The sequence below is a fragment of the Triturus cristatus genome, chromosome 3_1, assembly GCF_964204655.1.
Source record: "Triturus cristatus chromosome 3_1, aTriCri1.1, whole genome shotgun sequence".
Taxonomy (NCBI): Eukaryota; Metazoa; Chordata; class Amphibia; order Caudata; family Salamandridae; genus Triturus; species Triturus cristatus.
The window spans coordinates 349,328,933-349,352,328 of record NC_140583.1 but is presented as its reverse complement, the minus strand read 5'-3'; the positions used below and the strand labels follow the sequence as shown (position 1 = coordinate 349,352,328).

General features: G+C 51.2%; 1 protein-coding gene across 1 annotated transcript in view; it reads right to left on the bottom strand.

Annotated features, from left to right (window-relative positions):
• LOC146860243 (uncharacterized) overlaps positions 1–23,396 on the bottom strand; it is a 133,727-nt gene that overhangs the window by 17,929 nt on the left and 92,402 nt on the right. Inside the window, exon 4 of the mRNA XM_085646141.1 lies at positions 2,612–3,396. Within this exon, the coding sequence (XP_085502267.1) occupies positions 2,612–3,396 (785 nt within the window). The remainder of the gene's footprint in view (positions 1–2,611; positions 3,397–23,396) is intronic.

Below are 23,396 nucleotides of genomic sequence, written 5' to 3'. Positions count from 1 at the left end.
GGACCCTCTGGTGTCCAAGCCCCTGCAGCACCTGGTTCAGGAACATCTGTGCCAACCACCACCCCCATTCCTGCCACATCCCAGGAGACACCGAGTAGCCCTGCCCGCAGTGAACAACTGAGCCAGTCTGACCAGGAGGGACAAGGTTCGCCAGGCAACCAGGAGGAGGCAGACAACACCACCACTGCCATCCCTCAGGGGTCCCGTAGACCCGATGTGCCCACAACGGCAGGCCAGGCTCGTGTGGGCAGGGGTGGTGGAAGTGGAGGCAGACGGAGGCGAGAGCCTGACCAGCCAGCTGAAGAGACCAGTATGTCACACATACACAACATCATGGAGGCATACCGGCGTGACACCAAGGAGATCAGCCAGGTAGTTGGGACACTCACAGAGATAAAGGGGACCATCACAGAGATTGTATTGTATTGTATTGTCATTTATATAGCGCGGTTGCTGCCCAAGGGCGTCCAAGCGCTGAAGCATAAGACAGAACTGAGTATGACGGATGGGTTTAAGGTTCGGTGGACCTCGCAAACAGGTAGGTTTTCAATTGTTTGTGGAAGGAGAGTAGGTTTGAATTAGTCTGGAGCTGTAGGGGGAGTGAGTTCCACATCTTAGAGGTGTTTAAGGAGAACATCCTGCCTCCGGACCTAGCTCTCCTGACTCTGGGTACCACAGCCAGGAAGGCCTCCGTAGATCTAAGGTTTCTGTTGGGGTGGTATTGCGTGACTAATTTGTCGGTGATAGCTGGGCCCGACTTCCAGAAAGCCCGGTGGGCAATACATAGTGCCTTGAATGCCACTCTTTGTCTCACTGGAAGCCAGTGTAGGCTGTTCATTACGGGTTTTGCTGACTGAGTCCGTGGGATCTGTAACAGGGTGCGGGCCGCACAGTTCTGCACCACCTGTAACTTTCGCAGGGTCATCTCTGGAGCTCCAACATACAGGGCATTGTTAGAGTCTAGCCGGGACAGAATCAGGCCCTGTATTGCCACTTGTTTGGCTTCCATTGGTAAGAGGGGGAGAACTTTCCTTAGTGTTCTTAGTAGGCCGAAACATGTGGCAGATAGTTTGGTGGCCTGAGTAGAGAAGGAGAGGTTTTTGTCAAGCCAAACTCCTAGACTTTTTACGCTGTCCTTGGGAGTTGGGGGGGGGGTACCCAAGCAGGGAGGCCAGTGGGGGGTGAGAGACACTGGGGATGCTGAGCCCAGGAGCATGAGCTCAGTTTTGTCTCCGTTAAGCTTTAAGGAGGAGCGTGTCATCCACTCCTTAACATCCTCAAGGCATTTCATCAGACCTGCTGACATATGTTTGGTACCCTCTTGAGCCAATGAGACCACTAGCTGGGTATCGTCGGCATACGATACAATTTTTATACCGTATGGTTCGACGATCCCAGCCAGTGGCCTCATATATACATTAAACAGCGCAGGGCTCAGTGAGGAGCCCTGCGGTACTCCACAGTTCAGATATTTACTGGCTGATACTGTATCCCCGTCAAAGATCTGGAAAGATCTGTTGTTAAGGAAAGATTCAAACCATCTCAGAGCATCGCCTGTGACGCCGATGTTGCATAGGCGGTTCAGCAAGGTGGCGTAGCTGACCGTGTCGAAGGCCGCGCTTAGATCAAGGAGGATCACTGCCACTGATCCTCCCTGATCTAATATCTTTCGCGACTCTTCGGTGATTGCAAGCAGGGCAGTTTCAGTGCCGTGCTTGGGCCTAAAACCTGTCTGGGTTGGGTCCAGGAGCAGATTGTTTTCCAGGAATTGTACTAGTTGGGTATTTATGTACTTCTCCAACACCTTACTTACCCAGGGAAGTAAAGAGATTGGGCGGTAGCTGGAGTAATCTTCTGGGTTGAGAGTGTTTTTTTTTAGCAATGCCCGAACCATGGCTCTCTTCCATCCAGTGGGTACAGTACAGGAGGCGATGGAAGAGTTGAGTAGGTCTAGTACCACGGGAAGTATAGATTGGCTTGCCTGAAGTAGTGTCTCCGGAGGAGCCGGGTCGCGGGGGGAGCCAGATTTAACTAGCCGTGCCAGTTTATGAAGGGTGTCCAGGTCTAGTAGAGGGAAGCGTTCCAGAGTAGACTGGTCTGAGGGGGGGGAAGTGCTCAATGGAGTATGATTGGATATTCCTGAGTTATTGGCTACTATCGGGAAAGAGGAGTATATTTGAGAGACTTTGTTATGAAAAAAATCTGCTAACTCTGTTTTTGTCAAGGGGGGGGCAGTATTCGCTTTGATGCAATTTTTTACTATGTGGAAAATCTCCTTGGGTTTTGAGTTGGCTGCTATAATTTTATCAGCAAAGTAGGAGGCCTGTGCCGTCCTGATCCCATTTCTATAGGTTTTGATTGCCTCTTTATATTGGGATTTTTTGTCAGGGTGGAAATCAAGTCGCCAGGCTCTCTCTTTTTTCCTGCAGAGGCGCTTTTGGTCTCTCAAAGTGTCTGAGAACCAAGGTGCAGTTTTGTGTGTTCTCTTTGGAATGGATTTCCGTAGAGGAAGGATAGTGTCTAGTGAGTCCCTGACCCAACTCTCGTAATTTTTATTTGCTTGGTTGGGGTCTATGCAGGGTGGTGGGCAGGAGCGCTCTAGGTTAGTTACCCATGGCTCTATAGGGAGTTTTTTCCAGTTGCGCTTGGTTACGGGTTGAGGGGTAGATAAGAAGGACTTATCGGTGAGCCAGGACAAAGGGACCAAGAAGTGGTCCGACCAGGGAAGACGAGTAGGTTGCCCCACTATTAGCTCAGTGCAGTTGCTAAATATTGGGTCTAGGAGATTACCCTTTTCATGGGTGGGGGCTGTAACCAGCTGGATCAACTGAAGGGCTGCAAGATCGTCGATTAATTCCCTGGCGATAAGATCTGTGGGAGAGTTAAAATGAAGGTTAAGATCTCCTAGAACCGTGTAGTTGGCGGAGGTTAAAATTCGGTTGGCTAAGATATCTGGTAGGGATTTTTGAAACAGCTTAGCTGGTTCTGGGGGCCGGTAAATCAGAGTACCAGTAAAGGAGATGTTCGCAGTAAAGTCTATGCTGAATGCTAGGCTTTCGCACTCAGGAATAGCTTCGGTAGTGATGCGACAACAGTACTTGTCTTTTAAAATGATAGCCAGGCCTCCACCTCTCCCCTTAATCCGGTCTAGTCTGTGAATTTGGAACCCGGGGGGTAAGGCGGAGACTATATCTGGTTCTGAATGAGACGTGAGCCATGTCTCCGTCAGGAAGATGGCATCTGGGTTGAACTCCTCTAGTAGTAAGGCAATTTGGGTGCTGTGCCGGGGTAAGGATCGGCAATTAAGCACGTACATATGATGTTCCTGTGCCGTGGCTGGCAACACAGTATTATCGAAAGAGTGTTTACAGCCGGGGCATCGAACGGGGAGATCAGCTGGGAAATAGGAGTGTGGGCATAGTGCAGCTGTGGTGTACCTCATATTCTGGATGGCCACCGAGCTGTAGGTATTGGCCTGGGGGGCGTTAGGGGCAGGGGTTGTGGCCCCTGGTCCCGTCTGGTCGCGGACGGGCGCAGACGGGCTTGCCTTTGGCGCGCCTTCGGCGCACCGCCGGCGCGCCCGCTGCGCACGTCCGCTGCGCTTCCGGAAGCTGCACATTCTTTTGTACCAGTGGGATGGGGCATGGCCTATTCGGTGAGCGGAGCCCGGGAGTTCCCGGCGGTTACCCTGCAGCCCGCTACAGCGCCTGACTCAGCTGTGCGGCGAGGCAATCCTCAAGTGAGCAAGGGTAAAACGTTTTAAAAATACACAGTATTTCACACAATAACAATTTTAAAAACCAATCTTTCAAGCTGTTGTTTCCTGGCTCTCGGCTTTCCGCCTCAAGAGCTCTGTCTGTAAGCAACGCTGGACGCTGAGCGCGCCTAATTATAAACAAGGGGGCGTGGCCTATTCGGTGGGCGGAGCCCGGGAGTTCCCAGCGGTTACCCTACAGCCCGCTACAGCGCCTGACTCAGCTGTGCGGCGAGGCAATCCTCAAGTGAACAAGGGTAAAACGTTTTAAAAATACACAGTATTTCACACAATAACAATTTTAAAAAACCAATCTTTCAAGCTGTTGTTTCCTGGCTCTCGGCTTTCCGCCTCAAGAGCTCTGTCTGTAAGCAACGCTGGACCCTGAGCGCGCCTAATTATAAACAAGGGGGGCGTGGCCTATTCGGTGGGCGGAGCCCGGGAGTTCCCGGCGGTTACCCTACAGCCCGCTACAGCGCCTGACTCAGCTGTGCGGCGAGGCAATCCTCAAGTGAGCAAGGGTAAAACGTTTTAAAAATACACAGTGTTTCACACAATAACAATTTTAAAAAACCAATCTTTCTAGCTGTTGTTTCCTGGCTCTCGGCTTTCCGCCTCAAGAGCTCTGACTGTAAGCTCAGGATGAAGAACCAGCAGGCCGAGCAACATGCCAGCCAACAAGAACACCAAGGACGGATGGAGGCAAGACTGGCTGAGCTCCTGGCGGTGCAAAGGGACATAAGCCATTCACTCTGCCGGATCGCAGACAACATGGGCAACCCTCCCTGTGCCACCAGGCGAAGACCACCACCAGCCACAGGGAGGGAGGAGGAGGAGGATTTGTCCGACGGAGCGTCCCAAGCATCGTCAAGGCCTGCATCTGAGGGTCCCCTGAGGAAGGTGGGTCGTCCACGGAAAGGACCGTGAGAGGCAGCAGCCCATCCACATCTCCTAGGTCACCTGGCCTGGCACATGGCCTTCATGTGCAACAGCATCACCTCATTGACTGACATTCTCTGCCACATGGACTTGCTGGTCACAGTCTGACCAATGATGCCAAACACTGTGGTCTGGACTCTGCTGCTTTCAAATGCCAAGGATCCCACCTCCCCCTGGGAACTTTGGATTCTATGGTCCCTGTATTGCACCTTTTTCTTGCACAAATCACGCCCCAGACCTATAATAAAAAACAAAAATTTAAATTTGATGTTACAATCATTTCGCATGAGTCCACAACATAAGTGTGGGGATAGGTCAAAGTGTGGAACTAACTCCAGCCATCCATACACTGGGATCTGAGTCCGGTCGAGGACACACATGGGTCACAATGTATCACCAAATAAATACATGGAGCCCAATACTCACCCGTGATGGCCTCAAGCTGCTGAGGGGGGGCTTTCAATACTGCTCGGACAGACCAATTTGGAAGAGTATCATGAAGGCGTAGAGGTCATGGGTCATGTGGAGGTGCCCGAGGAGGGAGTCCCAGGTCTGTTTGGTGAGGTGGGAGAACTATCTCCTGCATGCAGTCGTTCTGTCAATGTGATGAATGGTGGCCAGGGCAAGGTTGGCTGCACTGAGTTGGGCCAACGGGGTGTTGGATGACAGATGTCCAAGTTTGGTTTTGGGTCTGGGGTTGTGGACTGCCTCCTGAGTGTGGGTGAGGAGTCTGAAGGTGATCCTGCAGCAGACAGTGAGCCATTGTAGCTATCTCAGGTGGACAGTGATGTGGCTGGGGCGGGGGATGTTGAAGATGAGGTGTGCGAATGCACCCTGGATGGGGCAAGTTTTCCTGCAGTTTTGCTGTTGTCCCTCCATTGAGGGTGTTGCTGTAGTTGACCCGGCTGGTGTCGTCGACCTGCGGGACGGTCTGTCTTGCCTTGGAGTGGATCTATCTGTGGATCATTTGCAACATGCGGAGGGTGTTGCAGCATGACGTACAGATGGTGTTGAGTTGCATGGTAATTGTGAGCGATGAGTCCATGATGAACACCAGCTTGCGTGCATGGCCACTGGGTGCTGGTGCGGTGCCCAGGCCGGAGGGACACAAGGAGTTGACTCAGCCGTAAGGGGACAATCCTCAGATGATGACCTCAGTCCTGTCCAAGTCCAGCCTCAGGTGACTGATGGTCAGCCATTCGTCAACAGATCTCATGCCTTCTTGAAGGTTGGATCTGGCAATGGCTGGGTCTTTGGTGAGGGTGAGGAGCAGCTGGGTGCAATGGCATACGAGATGATGATGAGGACGTGTGCGCATGTGATGGTGGAGAGGGGGGTTATGGAGACATTGAAGATCATCACGCTGAGAGATGAGCCCTGGGGCATGGGCCAGATGACCCCAGTGTACCACATGCGGAAGGGTGGAGGCCGACTCCCTGGGCCTTGCTGGTGAGCTACTTGTTGATTTAATCCTGGGCCCTCCTCTGGATACCAGTGTTTGAGATGTGTGAGCTGACAGTGTGGTAGCACACGGTGTAGAATGATGTTGAGAGGTCAAGGGTGGTGGCCTCACCATTGTTGAGCATGGCAAAGTTGTCGTTGGTGGTGGCAATGCTGACGGTTGCAGTGGTGTGATTACTGTGGAAGATGGTCTGGTGCCGGTTGCCTGGAGCTGTTTGCGTGGAGGAAGTTTGTCAGTTGCTCGTCGAGTGTCTTCCTGATGACATTTTCTGGGTAGGGTAGCAGGGTGATGTTCCAGGAGTTCCTGTGGTACTGCCGTCCGTTGTTTAAGAAGGGCCTGGGTCTCTGCATGCCTCCAGCTCCCATGGAATGTGGCAAACTCAAAGGAGACATTCATGACGTGCTGGACGTGGGCTTCAAGGATGGAGAATGATGTGGTTGAGATGTTGTGTGGGAAGGGGCCTGATGGAGAGCCAAAGTGGATGGTGCACATGAGCCAGGTGGTGTATTTGCTGCTGACGGGAGTCCAGAACCTGAGGGGGGTTTGTCCCGCCGATAATAGTGCTGTCTGCCTCTGTGTGCCAAGGCTGTCGTGTATGTCCATGAGCTTGCAGTGGTAGAAAATTGCAAGGGATTTGATCTGCCTTGCAAGGGTGGGGTGTCTTTTGGATGGAGAGCTGCTGTCAGTCCACTCACAATGCTGATGAGCTCCTTTATGTCGTGTGTTTTGGTGCCTCGGCCCTATCTGAAGGATCTCCACTTGTCCTTGCTGATGATATGGTGATGGTTGTGTGTGGCGTTTTCCAGGGCTGTAAGGTAACTGATGGTTCTTTGTGTTGCAAGGTTTGCACAAGAGTCCGGCTGGATCTGTATGAGTTCAGTAGGTCTGCCTTGTCCCAGGTGGCTTAACTGTTGTTGTGCTTCACAGGAAAGTCTGTCAATGTGGCAAGATTGTTGGATCAGTTGCTGATCCAGTGTGTGAGGTTGCAGGGTGTGGCGGGGGTGTTGGTTCGAGTGCCCCACACAGCCTGTCTGTGGTGACTTGCATCAAGCATCTTTGGGGGATCGGTAGTGGGGTGTGGGGCAGTGTGTTGCTTGTCGGAGACATGGATGCAAATGTTGATGGACCAATGATGGATGGTGGTGTGGTTCTCCTCCAGCAAGAAGTTACTGGCCCCCAGCCACATGTAGCCTGTGGAGGTGAGGGCGTGCGTGCAGATGTACGTGTTGATGGCTTTGCGGATTTGTGGATGTAGGCCTGGATATCTGTAGATGAGTGTTACTCTGAGGGTTGCCAGGGGGTTGGTGCGAAACCGGATTTGTGACTCTGAGGGTGTACTTGTGAATAAATTGCAAGTCATCAACCAGGATTGTTGGTGCCGTCCCTGCGTGTGATCTTGTATCCGTCAGAGATGGCAATGAAGAAGTTGTGTGCTGAGGATGCTTTTATCCAGGTTACTGTCATGAAGGTGATGTGTGGGGCTGTTGTGTTGAGGAGGTAACAGAGTCCAATGGCGTGCTGGTGGACAGAGCAGGTGTGGAGTAGGAGGCACATGACCTGGTTGTTCTGACAGAGTCTGGTAGGCGGGGCAGCGCTGTGTAGGCAGTTGGAGTTGCACATTCAGCATGCAAAGGTGTCATGTGTGCGCTTAGGGGTTGCCTGATAGCAGGCAATTGCTTGTCTGGTGGACATTGCTTGGAGGATGGCTGCAGCATGAGCCTGTTGTGTGACGTGGGTCATGCAAGGACCAGAGGGTTGTGCACTGTGCACGTTACAGGCACAGACGGTCCTGCCTTTGGCACGGCGTTGGCGCAACACTGGCACAGACAAGCTGCTGGCTGCATTAAGAATGGGTGGAGGGGGGAAGGGAGGAGCATTTGTGAGGCGTGTGGGTTGCAGAATCAGGGCACTCGGTGGGGCAGTGCCACAGGTGAGGCTACAGCAGGCGGAAGGGGTGAGAAACTAGGCAAAAAGTAGCACACAAAGGCAAGGAGGTCAGAAAGGCACATTGCAACAGGTGTATGTAAAGTAAGGAGTGACAGATTACTCATGGGTCACTCCGAGAAAATGTATGAAGAATCAACAAAAATGACGGCCACAGGATCAGGCAACACAATGCGGAGCTGCGCACAGGAGATACACCGCCAGCAGGCCTTGACGTCCCGTTGTGGGGAGCAACCTGCACAAATACATACACAACCAGGTACTTCATGCACAATAGAGATTATTAGCCATGAAGAACTGCATGCATGTTGCCGAAGTACACATACACTCATATGCTCAATCTTGGACAATTATGCCATAGATGACACATGCAAACTGGCAAGAGATCTGCAGTGACAGAGATGAGGCACTTTGGATTGTGCTGAACACCTTTATTGCACAAACACACACAAAGGGAAATGCATCCATACGAACAGACTCACAGGTCAGTTGACAGAACATGTGGTACATACGCTGGACCCCCCTTCACAACACGGATGTTGTAAATCCCAATGAACTGGCACACAAGTTAAGGGGATGAGCAAACGCATCCTGCGGCACACGGAGAGGCTGCAGTTCACCATAGAGCCTGTTGTTGTGATGTCCCACACTATGTCCACCCGTAGCATCCGTAATGTTTCAGAGGCAAGGTTTACGCACATTGATGCCTTCATCAGACTCCACACTCCACTACAGATGACTGTCAAGAAGGGTGACTATCATGTCATGGGAGTGATGCTACATGTTATATGCTCCATGGTGAGAAGACATGTATGCATGGTACCACAACATGCAGAGAAGCAGTCCCCACACATTCCCAACCCGTACCACCACCAAAAAGCCTTGCTGCAATCCGTAAACAAACTGACATTTCCACATGTCCCTTCATGGAACGCTGATTCACCACACGTTGCAATCCTCATGAGGAATAGCAGGAGGACAAAGGTGACACGAGCAGACAACAGGCGCAAAAACCTGGGAATGACAGACACACAAGGAGTCACCTAAAACAAATCTCACCGCACACATGGTCAGTTACGAGACATGAACAATGTTGGACACATGCAAATTTCAAAGAAAGTCTCTCCGCAAAACTGTGTGGCATGACATCATCACTCGAGTGTCACATCAGTACACACATCAAAGTCACTTTGCATTCAGTCAGCTGGACACACACATTGCAACACATGCCACTCAATGCTACAAGCTTGCACACTCATACCCAGTAACTCACCATTATGAGAAGAAGTTGCGTATGAGCTGACTCCAGATATCATCCTCCTTCTCCACTTGCCTCGTGACCAAGCCCTGGATCCTCCATGGGTGGATGTTGCTGCTCATCAGGATCAAGGATGAGTGGCACTGCCTTCTCAACGGCCATGTTGTGCAGCATGCAGCACACAATGAAGATTTTGCAGACCTTCTCGGGTGCATATGGGAGGGACCCGCCTGTCTTGTCAAGGCACCGGAATCGGCTCTTCAGGAGGCCAAACGTCCTCTCAATCACTCGCCTGGTCTGCCCGTGTGCATTGTTGTACCGGTGATCTGCAGCTGTTCGTGGGTTGCGGAGAGGTGTCATTAGCCATGGCATGTTGGGATATCCAGAGTCCCCTACATGGAAACATCATGTAAATAAGTGGGTCAGGAGATGCCGTAAGAGCCAAAGATACCGCAACACACAGGACAAACAGACTATACCCACCAACAAGACATGCTCGTTCGTTGTGCAGCCGCAGCATCATTTGTGGCACCCTGCTACGCCTCATGATGTAGACATGGGAAATCAGCATGTTAGCAAGACACACCACAAGGGCATTTATTGAGTGGTAATGTTTACGGTTGCGATAGGCTTGCTCCTGTGCCTGTGGTGGTACCAAAGCCACATGTGTCCCATCAATGGACCCAATGACATGGGGCATCCCTCCCAGGGCATAGAAATAACCCTTAACATCTGTCAACACCTCAGGAGTAGGAAATTTGATGAATTCATCAAGGTGCTCCAACATGGCTGCCAAAACATCACACAGGACACGGCTGAACATTGTCTCTGACATCCCACCAACATCAGCTATAGTTAATTGAAACGTACCTGTGGCAAAAAAATGTAGGGCTGCCATCACCTTCATCTTGGGGTTCAGCACAGTAGGATACCTGTGTTGCGGTTGGAGGTGTGGTGCCAGCTTGTCGGTCAAGTGAATCTGTAACGTCGGATGCAGGCACGTTCCCTCATGGCAGCCAAGTCTGGCATTGGTCTTGGGACAGGCGGTGCCATGCAAGACATTGTTAGGAATAATGAAGATTGAGAGTCTGCCAACATCAATGTCAATGAACATAGCACATGCAAAACTGCTACTAAACATCAGGTAACTATGGAGTCTGGTGTGTGCAATACATCCAGGACACATATGCCAGCTTGCTGGCACTCTTACGAAAAGCCAGATACACCTGTTGATAGCCAAGTCTACATGACATGCCCTGAAATGAGCTGGGGGCAAGTCTGAGTGAACAGCCAGAGATATCACTGGAGTGACACACATCCACATAGCTGCATTGGAAGGATGTCATCTCATCCAGACAGTTGACTGCAAGGCACACGCACAGGTCACATGGAATGTCAAATGTACATATGAAACACATTGCGATGAAGGGGTACACGTGACAACAAAAAAACACAGCAGACATGTATGCCTGTGAAAAAATGATGTCCAATGCACACAGACACTACAGCCGTGGGAATCCACATGTGGCATGTTGTGCGTAGATGTGTGCCATGCCCATCTCCACACAGACCCAAGTGGGATGCACCAACAGCAGATGCAGTTGACGGAACACTAACAGCAAGCTCATGGGAACACATGACACACACCTGACATAGGGCGATATGTAAGTAATTTCTATTTACCGATTCCTAAATACCGAATTTTACCTATTCGGTATTTAAGAATTGGTAAATAGAATGTAGGTAAAAAATCGGTAAATTTTACTGATTTGGTAATATTCGTTATTACCAATTCGGTATTTACCGAATCGGTAATAAGGCATTCCTTCCCATTCATTCCTATGGGCCTGGAGGCCCATAGGAATGAATGGGAAGCCATTCACTATTACCGATTCGGTAAATACCAAATCGGTAATAGGGGGAGCATATTCAAGGGTGGCAGGGTGTCACATTGACACCCTGTTGCACCCCTGAATCGTGCATGTGTGCACATGTGGCGCACATACATGCCCTAAGGGCATGTATGTCTGCCACATGGCACTTTTAAAAAAGCACAAAATTGCTTTTGAAAAGGTATTTGGTGTTTACCATCAACTTGTAGTTGGTGGTAAATAACGAATCCTTAAACCAAAAATGCACTCACTTGAGTGCTCCCTACATAGGATTTAAGGATTCGGTAATTTACCAATTCGGGATTTTACCAATTTCTTAAAATACCGAATCGGTAAATTACCGAATCCTTCAATCCAGCCTCCTACATCTCAAAGGGCTAAATACCGGTCGGTAACTGTAAATGTACCGATTTTCGGCCGTTACCGACCGGTATTAGCCCACCTACCTATGGCCCATAGGGGCACGCTGATCGTGACATGTCAGTTGATAGAGTGTCCCTGTCCCTGGCATCAGGAGACAGGTGCGGGTGGTGATGACTGTGCCATCCCACTGCTGCTGTGCATGACACAGTTGGACTACTGACACACATGTGGCAAGTGTCAAGGGGATGTGTGCCACATAGTGCCCAATCACACATGACATGTGTCCACAGGTCATCACACATCAATTGTGCAACTAGATGAGATGACCTGTGCAATGTCACTGGCTGACACACCTAGGGCCTGCACATGAAAGTATGCAATGACAAGTACTTGATGGACATCCTTGTGCGACTCGTAGCCCTCCATTCCTAGCGTGTGTGTGCCTCGTATCACTATTGTATTGGTGCCGTTGGGGTACGTGTGAAACGCACCATACCCCCGCATTCATTGCGTGTGTACGGTCCTGTTAGAACCGGCGGTCTCTAGTTGGCAGAGGTATACACTTCTGACAAATAGGGACCAACCAACTCTAGTCAGGGCAAGGGGATTACACACTTAGATAACCCCTGCTACCCCCTTGGTAGCTTGGCAGAGCAGGCAGGCTTATCTCAGAGGCAGTGTGTTAAGCATTTATGACCACATACAGTAATAGAGTGAATACACTACAGATGGACACGACACAGAAGTTATTATAAAAATAGTATTTTTATATAAGGCTTAGCACAAGACCAAATAACGACAAAAATATACCACAGTCTTAATAAATACTCTTTGGAAGGAAAAATAATAGTTCAAGTAAGGTTTCTTCTTGGCAAATAGTTCTTTAGCAAAGTATTCTTCTGAGCACAGTTCCTTGGCAACAATGTAACCCCCACAGGAGTCACACGACGTCGAGTCTACAAGATTCCCAAGGTTCGGCGTCGACCGCGAGGAGCGCTACGTCGAGCCTGGAGTCGCAACAGACCCCACAAGTACAGTACCTTGAGAAACGAAGAAAACGATGATCCACGGCGTCGAGATGTCGGCGTCGAGGTCGGCGTCGATCGTGCCTCGGAGTCGGGTCAATCCGCAGCGGTGTCGAGGGATGTCGGGCCGGAGCAGCGCTCACGGCGTCGAGAAGGGCGTCGAGTCGATGCGATCAGCAGCGGCGTCGGGACGGGGTCGCTTGGAGGTAGAGCCGATACTCACTCCTCACTGGCGTCGATACCGGCGTCGAGACGGGGTCACTTGGAGCCGGGACCGATACCCACTGCTCACTGGCGTTGCTGCTGGCGTCGAGACTGCAGATTTTCCCTTGTGTACTGGAAACAACACTTTCCAGCAATTCAGCAATTCAGTAGATGGTGAAGTCCTTTGGCCCTGTGACTTCAGCAGGAGACTGGCACTCTTCCAGTCCTTGGAGATTTCCTAGCAAGTGTTCAGAGAGTACACACCAAGTTCCTCTCTCCTTGTTCCTTGGCAAAAATAAAGAAGCAGCTTTCAGGTTCCTCCACAGCAAAACAGCACTCTGGCAGAAAGGGGAGGCAAGTCCTTAGATCAGCAGGCTTCTTGTCCTTGGTACAGGTTTCCTTGTCAGAAGTGATCTGAGTTCTTGGTTCAGGGGTCCTTCTCTTATACCCCTTTTTCCCTTTGTTCCCTTTGTCCAAGCAGGGCGATTCCCACCATCTCAGGTTTGTTGTGGGTGTTGCCAGGCAGAGGCACCTGGCCTATTCACTGAGCAGGGCAGAGTCCTCAGCCGCCCAGCAGGAGGCGGAGCCAGTATTGTCACTGGCAGGAGCAGGGCTATCAGTCGCCCAGCAGGAGGCGGAGCCAGTATTGTGTCAGGCAGGGCAGGCTACTCTTCCCTCACTCTATGTGTAAACGCCCCATTCACCCCACACTGACTCACTCAGACCTCTGGAGCCCCCCAGCCCCTGACACACACACCAAACCAGCAGAGACCGGTAGATAGTTGGACAAGAAAATAGCCACTTTCTAAAAGTGCTATTTTCAAACATAGAATTTAAAAACCATCCATCCTAAAGGGTGTGTTATTAAATTCTGAGTTCAGGGATACTAAACTCGACTTGCTACCATGCTCCCTGAGTCAGATAGATTATAATGGAGGTAATAATCAGTCTGCCCAGTCTGGCCTATTGGAGGCAGGTAGCCCTTCAATAGTGAAAAACGAAAATGGCTGTAATTCACTATTAGGTCATGCCACACACATCAGGGCATGACCTACCTTTTACCAACAATGCACCCTGCCCTAGGGCCTACCATAGAGGTGTCTGAAATGTGGCAAAGTGAAGGTTCAGAGACTGGTAAGTGGGTTTCCTTACCAAGTCGACATGGCAGTCAGGGACTGCACGCAGGCGCCGCGGTGGCAGGCCTGAGACACATTTTGTACGCTGCTTCTGTGGGTGGCACAACCAGTGCTGCAAGCCCACCAGCAGCAGTTAACTTACACGCCCTTGGCACACTCAGTGCACTAGACTAGGGACTGAACAGTAAGTCAACCAAGCCAATCATGGTAACACCAATCAATGTAACAATTTAACATAGGGAGCACTTGCACTGTGGCACTGATCAGCAGTGGCACAGTGCCCAAAGCAATAATCCAGCAAAAACATCGTAAACAGAGGAGGCAACAGTAAAAAATGGAGGAGAGACTCATGCCAATGATGCCAGGTCTAACACGTGTCCCCTCCAGCTGAAATGTGGGGAGAACTACCCTTCACCCAGGGAGTCCTCATCACTAAGGCGGAAAAATCTGGACAGACCATCAGCATTGGCGTGATCTGTACCAGGGCGGTGTTCCACCGTAAAGTCCATCCCCTGTAGGGAAATGGACCACCTCAACAGTTTTGGGTTCTCACCCCTCATCTGCATTAACCATCTGAGGGGCCTGTGGTCTGTCTGAACCCGGAAGTGAGACCCAAACAAGTAGGGTCTAAGCTTCTTCAGCGCCCAGACCACAGCAAATGCCTCACGCTCTATCGCACTCCACCTTTGTTCCCTGGGAAGTAACCTCCGGCTGATGAAGGCTACAGGTAAGTCTCGGCCCTCCTCATTCATCTGTGCTAGAACAGCCCCCACACCATGCTCTGAAGCGTCCGTCTGGACAATGAATTCTTTTGAAAAGTCGGGTGCCTGGAGGACCGGTGCTGTACACATTGCAGTTTTCAGGGTGTCAAAGGCTTTCTGACAGGCGTCAGTCCAGATCACATGTCTCGGCTGCTTCCGGGAAGTCAGCGAGGTCAAGGGGTGCACAATGTTGCCATACCCCTTGACAAACCTCCTGTAGTAACCCGTGAGACCCAAGAAGGCTCTCACCTGAGTCTGGGTTTTGGGCGGTTCCCAAGCCAGGATGGTATCTATCTTGGGTTGCAGGGGGGCCACCTTGCCGCTCCCTACTTGGTGCCCCAAGTACACCACTGAACCCTGCCCAATCTGGCACTTACTAGCCTTGATTGTGAGGCCTGCTCTGCGCAGGGCCAACAACACTTCCTGGAGGTGGCGCAAGTGTTCCTCCCAGCTGGCGCTGAACACTGCTATATCGTCCAGGTAGGCGGCGCTGAAATATTCCAGCCCGGCCAACACCTGGTTAACCAACCTCTGGAATGTGGCAGGGGCATTCTTCATCCCAAAGGGCATCACACGGAACTGGTAGTGCCCATCTGGTGTGGAGAATGCAGACCTCTCTTTTGCCCCATCAGTCAAGGCGATCTGCCAGTACCCAGACGTTAGATCAAACGTACTAAGGTACCGGGCAGCCCCCAACCGATCGATGAGCTCATCAGCTCTGGGGATGGGGTGCGCGTCAGTCTTGGTGACCGAATTGAGTCCTCGGTAATCCACACAGAACCGAAGTTCTGGTGAAGCACCAGGCGCTGCAGCCTTTGGGACCAAGACCACTGGGCTGGCCCAAGGACTGCTAGAGGACTCAACCACCCCTAAGGCAAACATCTTGGAGACCTCCTCCTTGATGTATGCTCTGACCTTGTCAGTCACCCTGTAGGCCTTGTGCCTCACAGGAGTGCTGTCCCCAGTGTCCACATCATGGACACACCACTGAGTGACACCAGGGATTAAGGAGAACAGATCAGGGAATTGTACCAACAGATGGCGACAATCTTGCTGCTGCTCAGGGGTCAGTGTGTCAGAGAGGACAACACCATCCACTGACCCATCTTTTTCTTTTGCACACAGGAGGTCAGGAAGAGGCTCACTCTCCTCCTCCATCCCAGCATCTGTGGCAAGGAGCATGCCCACTTCGGACCTTTCTAAGTGGGGCTTTAACCGGTTGACATGCAGGACCCTTAAGGGGTTCCTGGGAGATTTCAAGTCCACCAAGTAGGTGACATCGCTCTTTTTCTCCACAACCTCAAATGGTCCAGTCCACCTGTCCTTGAGCGCACAAGGTTCCACAGGGGCCATGACCCAAACTTTCTGACCAGGTTGAAGCTCAACCAGAGTGGCATTCTGATCGTACCACCGCTTCATCTCTTCCTGGCTGGCCTCCAGATTTGCCTGAGCAAGATCTCTGAAGCGCCGAGTCTGGTTCCTAAAGGCCAGCATGTAACTATATACATCCTGGGGAGGTTTCCTGGGAGATTGCTCCCAGCCTTCTTTGACCAGACTCAAAGGTCCTCTTACCGGGTGACCATACAAAAGCTCAAAGGGGCTGAACCCTAGAGACTTTTGTGGCACCTCACGGTAAGCAAACAGCAGGCATGGCAAGAGGACGTCCCATTTACGCCTCATTGGTTCTTCAAGACCCATGATCATGCCTTTTAGGGTCCGGTTGAATCTCTCAACCAGCCCATTACCTTGAGGGTGGTAAGGAGTGGTAAACTTGTAGGTTACCCCACACTCCTTCCACAGAGACTTCATATAATTCGAAATGAAGTTGGTGCCCCGGTCTGACACCACCTCTCTGGGGAACCCCATGCGGGAGAAAACACCCATCAGTGCCCGTCCCACCACGGGGGCCGTCACTGTTCGGAGAGGGATGGCTTCCGGGTACCGGGTGGCATGGTCCACCAAGACCAGGATAAACCTGTTGCCCATGGCTGTCTTGGGGTCCAGTGGCCCCACAATGTCAATTCCCACTCGCTCAAAGGGGGTACTGACGACGGGAAAAGGTTGGAGGGGAGCCTTCTGCTTCCGCCCACTTTTCCCGCTTGCCTGGCAAGTTTGACATGTCCTACAATGGATATCTGAATCCCTTCTCATCTGGGGCCAATAAAAATGGGTGACAAGCCTGTCATAGGTCTTGTCCTGCCCCAGATGTCCAGCTAACGGAACGTCATGAGCCAACCCCAGTAGGAAGGCTCTGAAGCGCTGGGGTACCACCAGCACACGGGCTGACCCAGGTTCAGCAGCCTTAGGCTCGCTATACAGGAGATCGTTCTCCCAGTAGACCCAATGTGATCCTGACTGATCACCTGTCGTTTGGGCTGAGGCCTGCTGCCTCATACCCACCAGAGAAGGGCATACTTTCTGTTCACCACAAAATTCCTCCCTGGAGGGACCACCATCCTGCTGCCAATGGGTCAGCTCGGGCAGGTCTCCCAGTTCGGCCACTTGTTCTCCTGTCGGTTCCAGGGCATCCCCCTCAGGGTCCGCTCCCTCCTGGACCGCGGGAACGATGGGGGACGGTTTCCCGCGCCCCCTGCCTCTTCTCCTCACGGTTGGGACCCGGGCCATACTTTCAGGCTCCAGGGCCCCATCAACACCCTTACTAACTGACATGGACCGGGTGGTCGCACACACCCACTCAGGCAGACCCAACATTTCCAGATGCGCTTTTCTCTCCACCTTAGCCCAAGGGGAGTCCTCCAAATCATTGCCCAAGAGACAATCAACAGGCATGGCGGGCCTCACAGCAACCTGAAGAGTACCTGAGACCCCCCCCCACTCAAAGGGAGCTTGAGCTACCTCACACTGACTCTGTGAGTTGTCAGCAGCTACAACGGGGTAGAATGCATGAGGGACCACCTGCTCTCTGGACACCAAGTGACACTTGACAGCTGTCACACTCGCTCCGGTGTCTCTGAGAGCTTCCACCCTATGGCCATTAATGGTCACCCACTGCCTATATTTCTTAGTGTTACTAGGCAGAGGGGTTGGAGGGACCATTTCCACGTCTCCTAAAGAGACCAGGGACATTTCTGCGGGACCCCACCCACCGGGGGCACCCATCCCCTCCCCTCCCAGGGCTACACTCGCTACCTGCCGAGGGGGTGCACGCGGCGGTGCATTAGAATCCTTCATGGGACACTGGGGATCATAATAACGGTGTCCCACCTGCTTACAGGCATAGCAGGTCATGGGGCCCCTGTGAACAGGTTTACCTGTCGGGGCCTCTGGCTTCTTTACAGGGGGAGGCTGGGAACCCTTCCCTTGGTTCCCTTGGGGACTACTTTGGGGCCCTTTCTGAAACTCCCTCTGTTTACCCCTGTCCCCCCCACTCTTCTGCTGGGGACCCTGCCCACCTTTGGCTGAGTCTCCCACTGGACCCTTGTGGACCCTGGTACTGACCCAGCGGTCCGCCTCCTCAGCAAGTTTTCTAGGGTTAGATAGCTTGCTATCAACAAGGTGCTGGCGTAGCTCTGGAAAACAGTTATTAGACAAGTGCTCCCAAGCAAACAAATCATAAAGAGCATCATAACTATCAACCTTGCTACCCTTTATCCAACCATCCATGGTTCTGCAGAAAAAAGACACATATTCAACCCACGTAGTACCAGGCAACTTCTTACATTCTCTAAAGGTTTGTCTGTACTTTTCTGGGGTTAAGCCATATCTCAGCATTAAAGCATCTTTCATATGAGTATAAGACATCCTATCCTCAGCAGGAAGGCTCAACAAGGTATCTCTCCCCTCGTTTGTAAAGCGGCTCCACAACCCCGTTCCCCAATCCTTCTCAGGGACCCGGTGGGCCAATAACGCTAACTCATATGCTTTAAACCATTGGCTAATATCTTCATTCTTACTGTAATCTTTGATCACATCTTTAGGAAAATAAAACCTACTTTCTGCAGGCACAGATGGAGTGCTGCCACCAGAGGGATTCAACTCTAAACTCTTAGTTTTAAGCTCCATCTCCCTCACCATCTTCTCACGTTCAAACGCTAATTTCTCTCTCTCAAAATCTAATCTTTTGCTCTCCATTTCAGCTTCTCTCTTGCTTCTTGCATTCTCTAATTCCAACTGCCCTCCTAATTTAAGTTTTGCCATTTCCAACTTGTACCCCCTCTCCTTCTCCCTGTCTTCTAATTCTTCGGGGGAAAGGCTCCTAGAGGACGCACTACTGCCTGGAGATGACACTGGCCCACCTGTGGGCTCTTCCTCTTCCTCTTCTTCTTCCTCTTCCGGTACCACCACCGGATCAGAGGGATTTCTGGCCTCTAACCAGGCCTTCAGCGCTTTGAGGAAGTCGTCTTTCCTTGTGAGACCTGTGTTAGGAACTTTAAACTGCTTGCAAAATCCTTTTAGATCCTTTAGCACGTAGGAATCTATCTTCTCCTTATCAAATTCCCCCACAACAATCTCCACAGGTGTAGCAGCTCTGGCATTCTCCATGGTCAAAACTGGCAGTGTTTAAAAAAATCAGCTCCAGGAAAGCAGAGAACAAAAATAGAATATCCTACCAAAAACAGATTGTGGCTGCGTTATGGTCTGCTTTCACTATGTAGCGTACACTAATCACTGCACATGAGTCATAAATGCAAAGTTCAAATCCTCACCGCTGCCACCAATGTTAGAACCGGCGGTCTCTAGTTGGCAGAGGTATACACTTCTGACAAATAGGGACCAACCAACTCTAGTCAGGGCAAGGGGATTACACACTTAGATAACCCCTGCTACCCCCTTGGTAGCTTGGCAGAGCAGGCAGGCTTATCTCAGAGGCAGTGTGTTAAGCATTTATGACCACATACAGTAATAGAGTGAATACACTACAGATGGACACGACACAGAAGTTATTATAAAAATAGTATTTTTATATAAGGCTTAGCACAAGACCAAATAACGACAAAAATATACCACAGTCTTAATAAATACTCTTTGGAAGGAAAAATAATAGTTCAAGTAAGGTTTCTTCTTGGCAAATAGTTCTTTAGCAAAGTATTCTTCTGAGCACAGTTCCTTGGCAACAATGTAACCCCCACAGGAGTCACACGACGTCGAGTCTACAAGATTCCCAAGGTTCGGCGTCAACCGCGAGGAGCGCTACGTCGAGCCTGGAGTCGCAACAGACCCCACAAGTACAGTACCTTGAGAAACGAAGAAAACGATGATCCACGGCGTCGAGATGTCGGCGTCGAGGTCGGCGTCGATCGTGCCTCGGAGTCGGGTCAATCCGCAGCGGTGTCGAGGGATGTCGGGCCGGAGCAGCGCTCACGGCGTCGAGAAGGGCGTCGAGTCGATGCGATCAGCAGCGGCGTCGGGACGGGGTCGCTTGGAGGTAGAGCCGATACTCACTCCTCACTGGCGTCGATACCGGCGTCGAGACGGGGTCACTTGGAGCCGGGGCCGATACCCACTGCTCACTGGCGTTGCTGCTGGCGTCGAGACTGCAGATTTTCCCTTGTGTACTGGAAACAACACTTTCCAGCAATTCAGCAATTCAGTAGATGGTGAAGTCCTTTGGCCCTGTGACTTCAGCAGGAGACTGGCACTCTTCCAGTCCTTGGAGATTTCCTAGCAAGTGTTCAGAGAGTACACACCAAGTTCCTCTCTCCTTGTTCCTTGGCAAAAATAAAGAAGCAGCTTTCAGGTTCCTCCACAGCAAAACAGCACTCTGGCAGAAAGGGGAGGCAAGTCCTTAGATCAGCAGGCTTCTTGTCCTTGGTACAGGTTTCCTTGTCAGAAGTGATCTGAGTTCTTGGTTCAGGGGTCCTTCTCTTATACCCCTTTTTCCCTTTGTTCCCTTTGTCCAAGCAGGGCGATTCCCACCATCTCAGGTTTGTTGTGGGTGTTGCCAGGCAGAGGCACCTGGCCTATTCACTGAGCAGGGCAGAGTCCTCAGCCGCCCAGCAGGAGGCGGAGCCAGTATTGTCACTGGCAGGAGCAGGGCTATCAGTCGCCCAGCAGGAGGCGGAGCCAGTATTGTGTCAGGCAGGGCAGGCTACTCTTCCCTCACTCTATGTGTAAACGCCCCATTCACCCCACACTGACTCACTCAGACCTCTGGAGCCCCCCAGCCCCTGACACACACACCAAACCAGCAGAGACCGGTAGATAGTTGGACAAGAAAATAGCCACTTTCTAAAAGTGCTATTTTCAAACATAGAATTTAAAAACCATCCATCCTAAAGGGTGTGTTATTAAATTCTGAGTTCAGGGATACTAAACTCGACTTGCTACCATGCTCCCTGAGTCAGATAGATTATAATGGAGGTAATAATCAGTCTGCCCAGTCTGGCCTATTGGAGGCAGGTAGCCCTTCAATAGTGAAAAACGAAAATGGCTGTAATTCACTATTAGGTCATGCCACACACATCAGGGCATGACCTACCTTTTACCAACAATGCACCCTGCCCTAGGGCCTACCATAGAGGTGGCAAAGTGAAGGTTCAGAGACTGGTAAGTGGGTTTCCTTACCAAGTCGACATGGCAGTCAGGGACTGCACGCAGGCGCCGCGGTGGCAGGCCTGAGACACATTTTGTACGCTGCTTCTGTGGGTGGCACAACCAGTGCTGCAAGCCCACCAGCAGCAGTTAACTTACACGCCCTTGGCACACTCAGTGCACTAGACTAGGGACTGAACAGTAAGTCAACCAAGCCAATCATGGTAACACCAATCAATGTAACAATTTAACATAGGGAGCACTTGCACTGTGGCACTGATCAGCAGTGGCACAGTGCCCAAAGCAATAATCCAGCAAAAACATCGTAAACAGAGGAGGCAACAGTAAAAAATGGAGGAGAGACTCATGCCAATGATGCCAGGTCTAACACGTCCGTATCACTATTCTACTGGTGCCGTACGGGTACGTGTCATACGCACCGTACCCCCACATTCATTGCATGTGTACGCATCGTATCACTATTGTACTGGTGTCCATAGGGGTACAGGTGAGACGCACCGTACCCACGCATTCATTGCATGTGTACGGTCCATATCACAATTCTACTGGTGCCGTACGGGTACGTGTGAAATGCACCGTACCCCCACATTCATTGCGTGTGTACGGTCCGTATCACTATTCCACTGGTGCCGTACGAGTACGTGTGAAACACACCGTACCCCCGCATTCATTGCGTATGTACGGTCCGTATAACTATTCTCATGGTGCCGTACGGGTACGTGTGAAACACACCGTACCCCCGCATTCATTGCGTGTGTACGGTCCGTATCACTATTCTACGGGTGCCCTACGGGTACGTGTGAAATGCACCGTACCCACGCATTCATTGCGTGTGTACGGTCTGTATCACTATTCTCCTGGTGCCGTAGGGGTACGTGTGAAACGCACCGTACATGTGTGTGGATTTCAAAATTACATAGGGGACACATAGGGGACAAGTATTAGGCCCAAAATGCATGCTGGTTGTCATGGATACAGAGCTTTCATTTGCACTGTGTCCATCAGGTGTCCTGGAACAGTCAGTTGGCCAAAAAATGCAATGTTGCAAAGTGGTTGTTGACTTGAGATGATGCTCAAAATTTGAACAATGCGAATGCGTGTCATTGGTTTATGTTTAAAGGGATTGGAGTAAACGTATGATGCGAATGAGTCTGACCAATCGCTATGTACTCCTCTAAATGAATGCCCCTCAGCAAGACAGATATAAGGCAGCCAGAAACCATGAGAGGGCACTTGCTTGCACAACTTTCCAGTCGACCACACTGCTGCTGTCTCTGCTTCCTCTGGGCCATGTTGCGTACTGTGGAGAGGGCCCAGCCATTCACCCTAGAAGAGAATGAGGCGTTGCTGTATTGCTTCCTCTCACTGTACCCCCAGCTGTATGGGAGACCAGGGGAGCAGGTGAGTGCTGACTCCACTACCTTTGCCTATGCACCTGTTGTGTGACTGTCACTTCTGGCATTGTGTCCATGTGTGACAGACATGCAATGTTGTTTAGAGTGGGTCCCAGGGGGGACATGCTTATGTCTCTCATGCAGAGCATGAGGTAGTTCCTGTGTGCATTCCTCACTTGCATTGTGCTTACTGTGACATTCACTGCATAGTGCATGACACATTCAGCCTGGCAAATCCTTGGTGGCTTTTTTCCCTATTGTCCTGAGGTGATTCAGTGTTCCCCCCGGTGTGACAGGTGACTGTACCCACAGATGTGTATGAGTTGAGTGGACCTGTGGTGAGAGTGTCCAAATGATGTGTACGACCTCATGGACATTGATGTGTGTGAATTTTCCTTGTCATGTGGGTGAAAGTCTATGTGAAGTGTTGCACCACAGCTGCATGGAGGAGGCAACAGCTCTACCCATCTGATGTGGCAAGTAAGCCGTGCTGTGTGTCCGACTTGCAGAGCTAGCACGACACCTGTGACATCCCACAGGCAAGTGGCACATGTGCAGGGTGAGGGTTGTATCCGCTGTTGTCACTGACAGGCGAGTGATCTGTGCCTGGGTGTGTTTGTCTAGTCTGCTGAGGGTGCATCAGTGGAGTGGGACATGTGACTGCTTGGCACATGCTGTCCATCAGCCTGCTGTTGCATGTGCTGCACAGTGTGTGCCATGATCAGTGAGTGTGTCGCACCCCTTAAGCCAT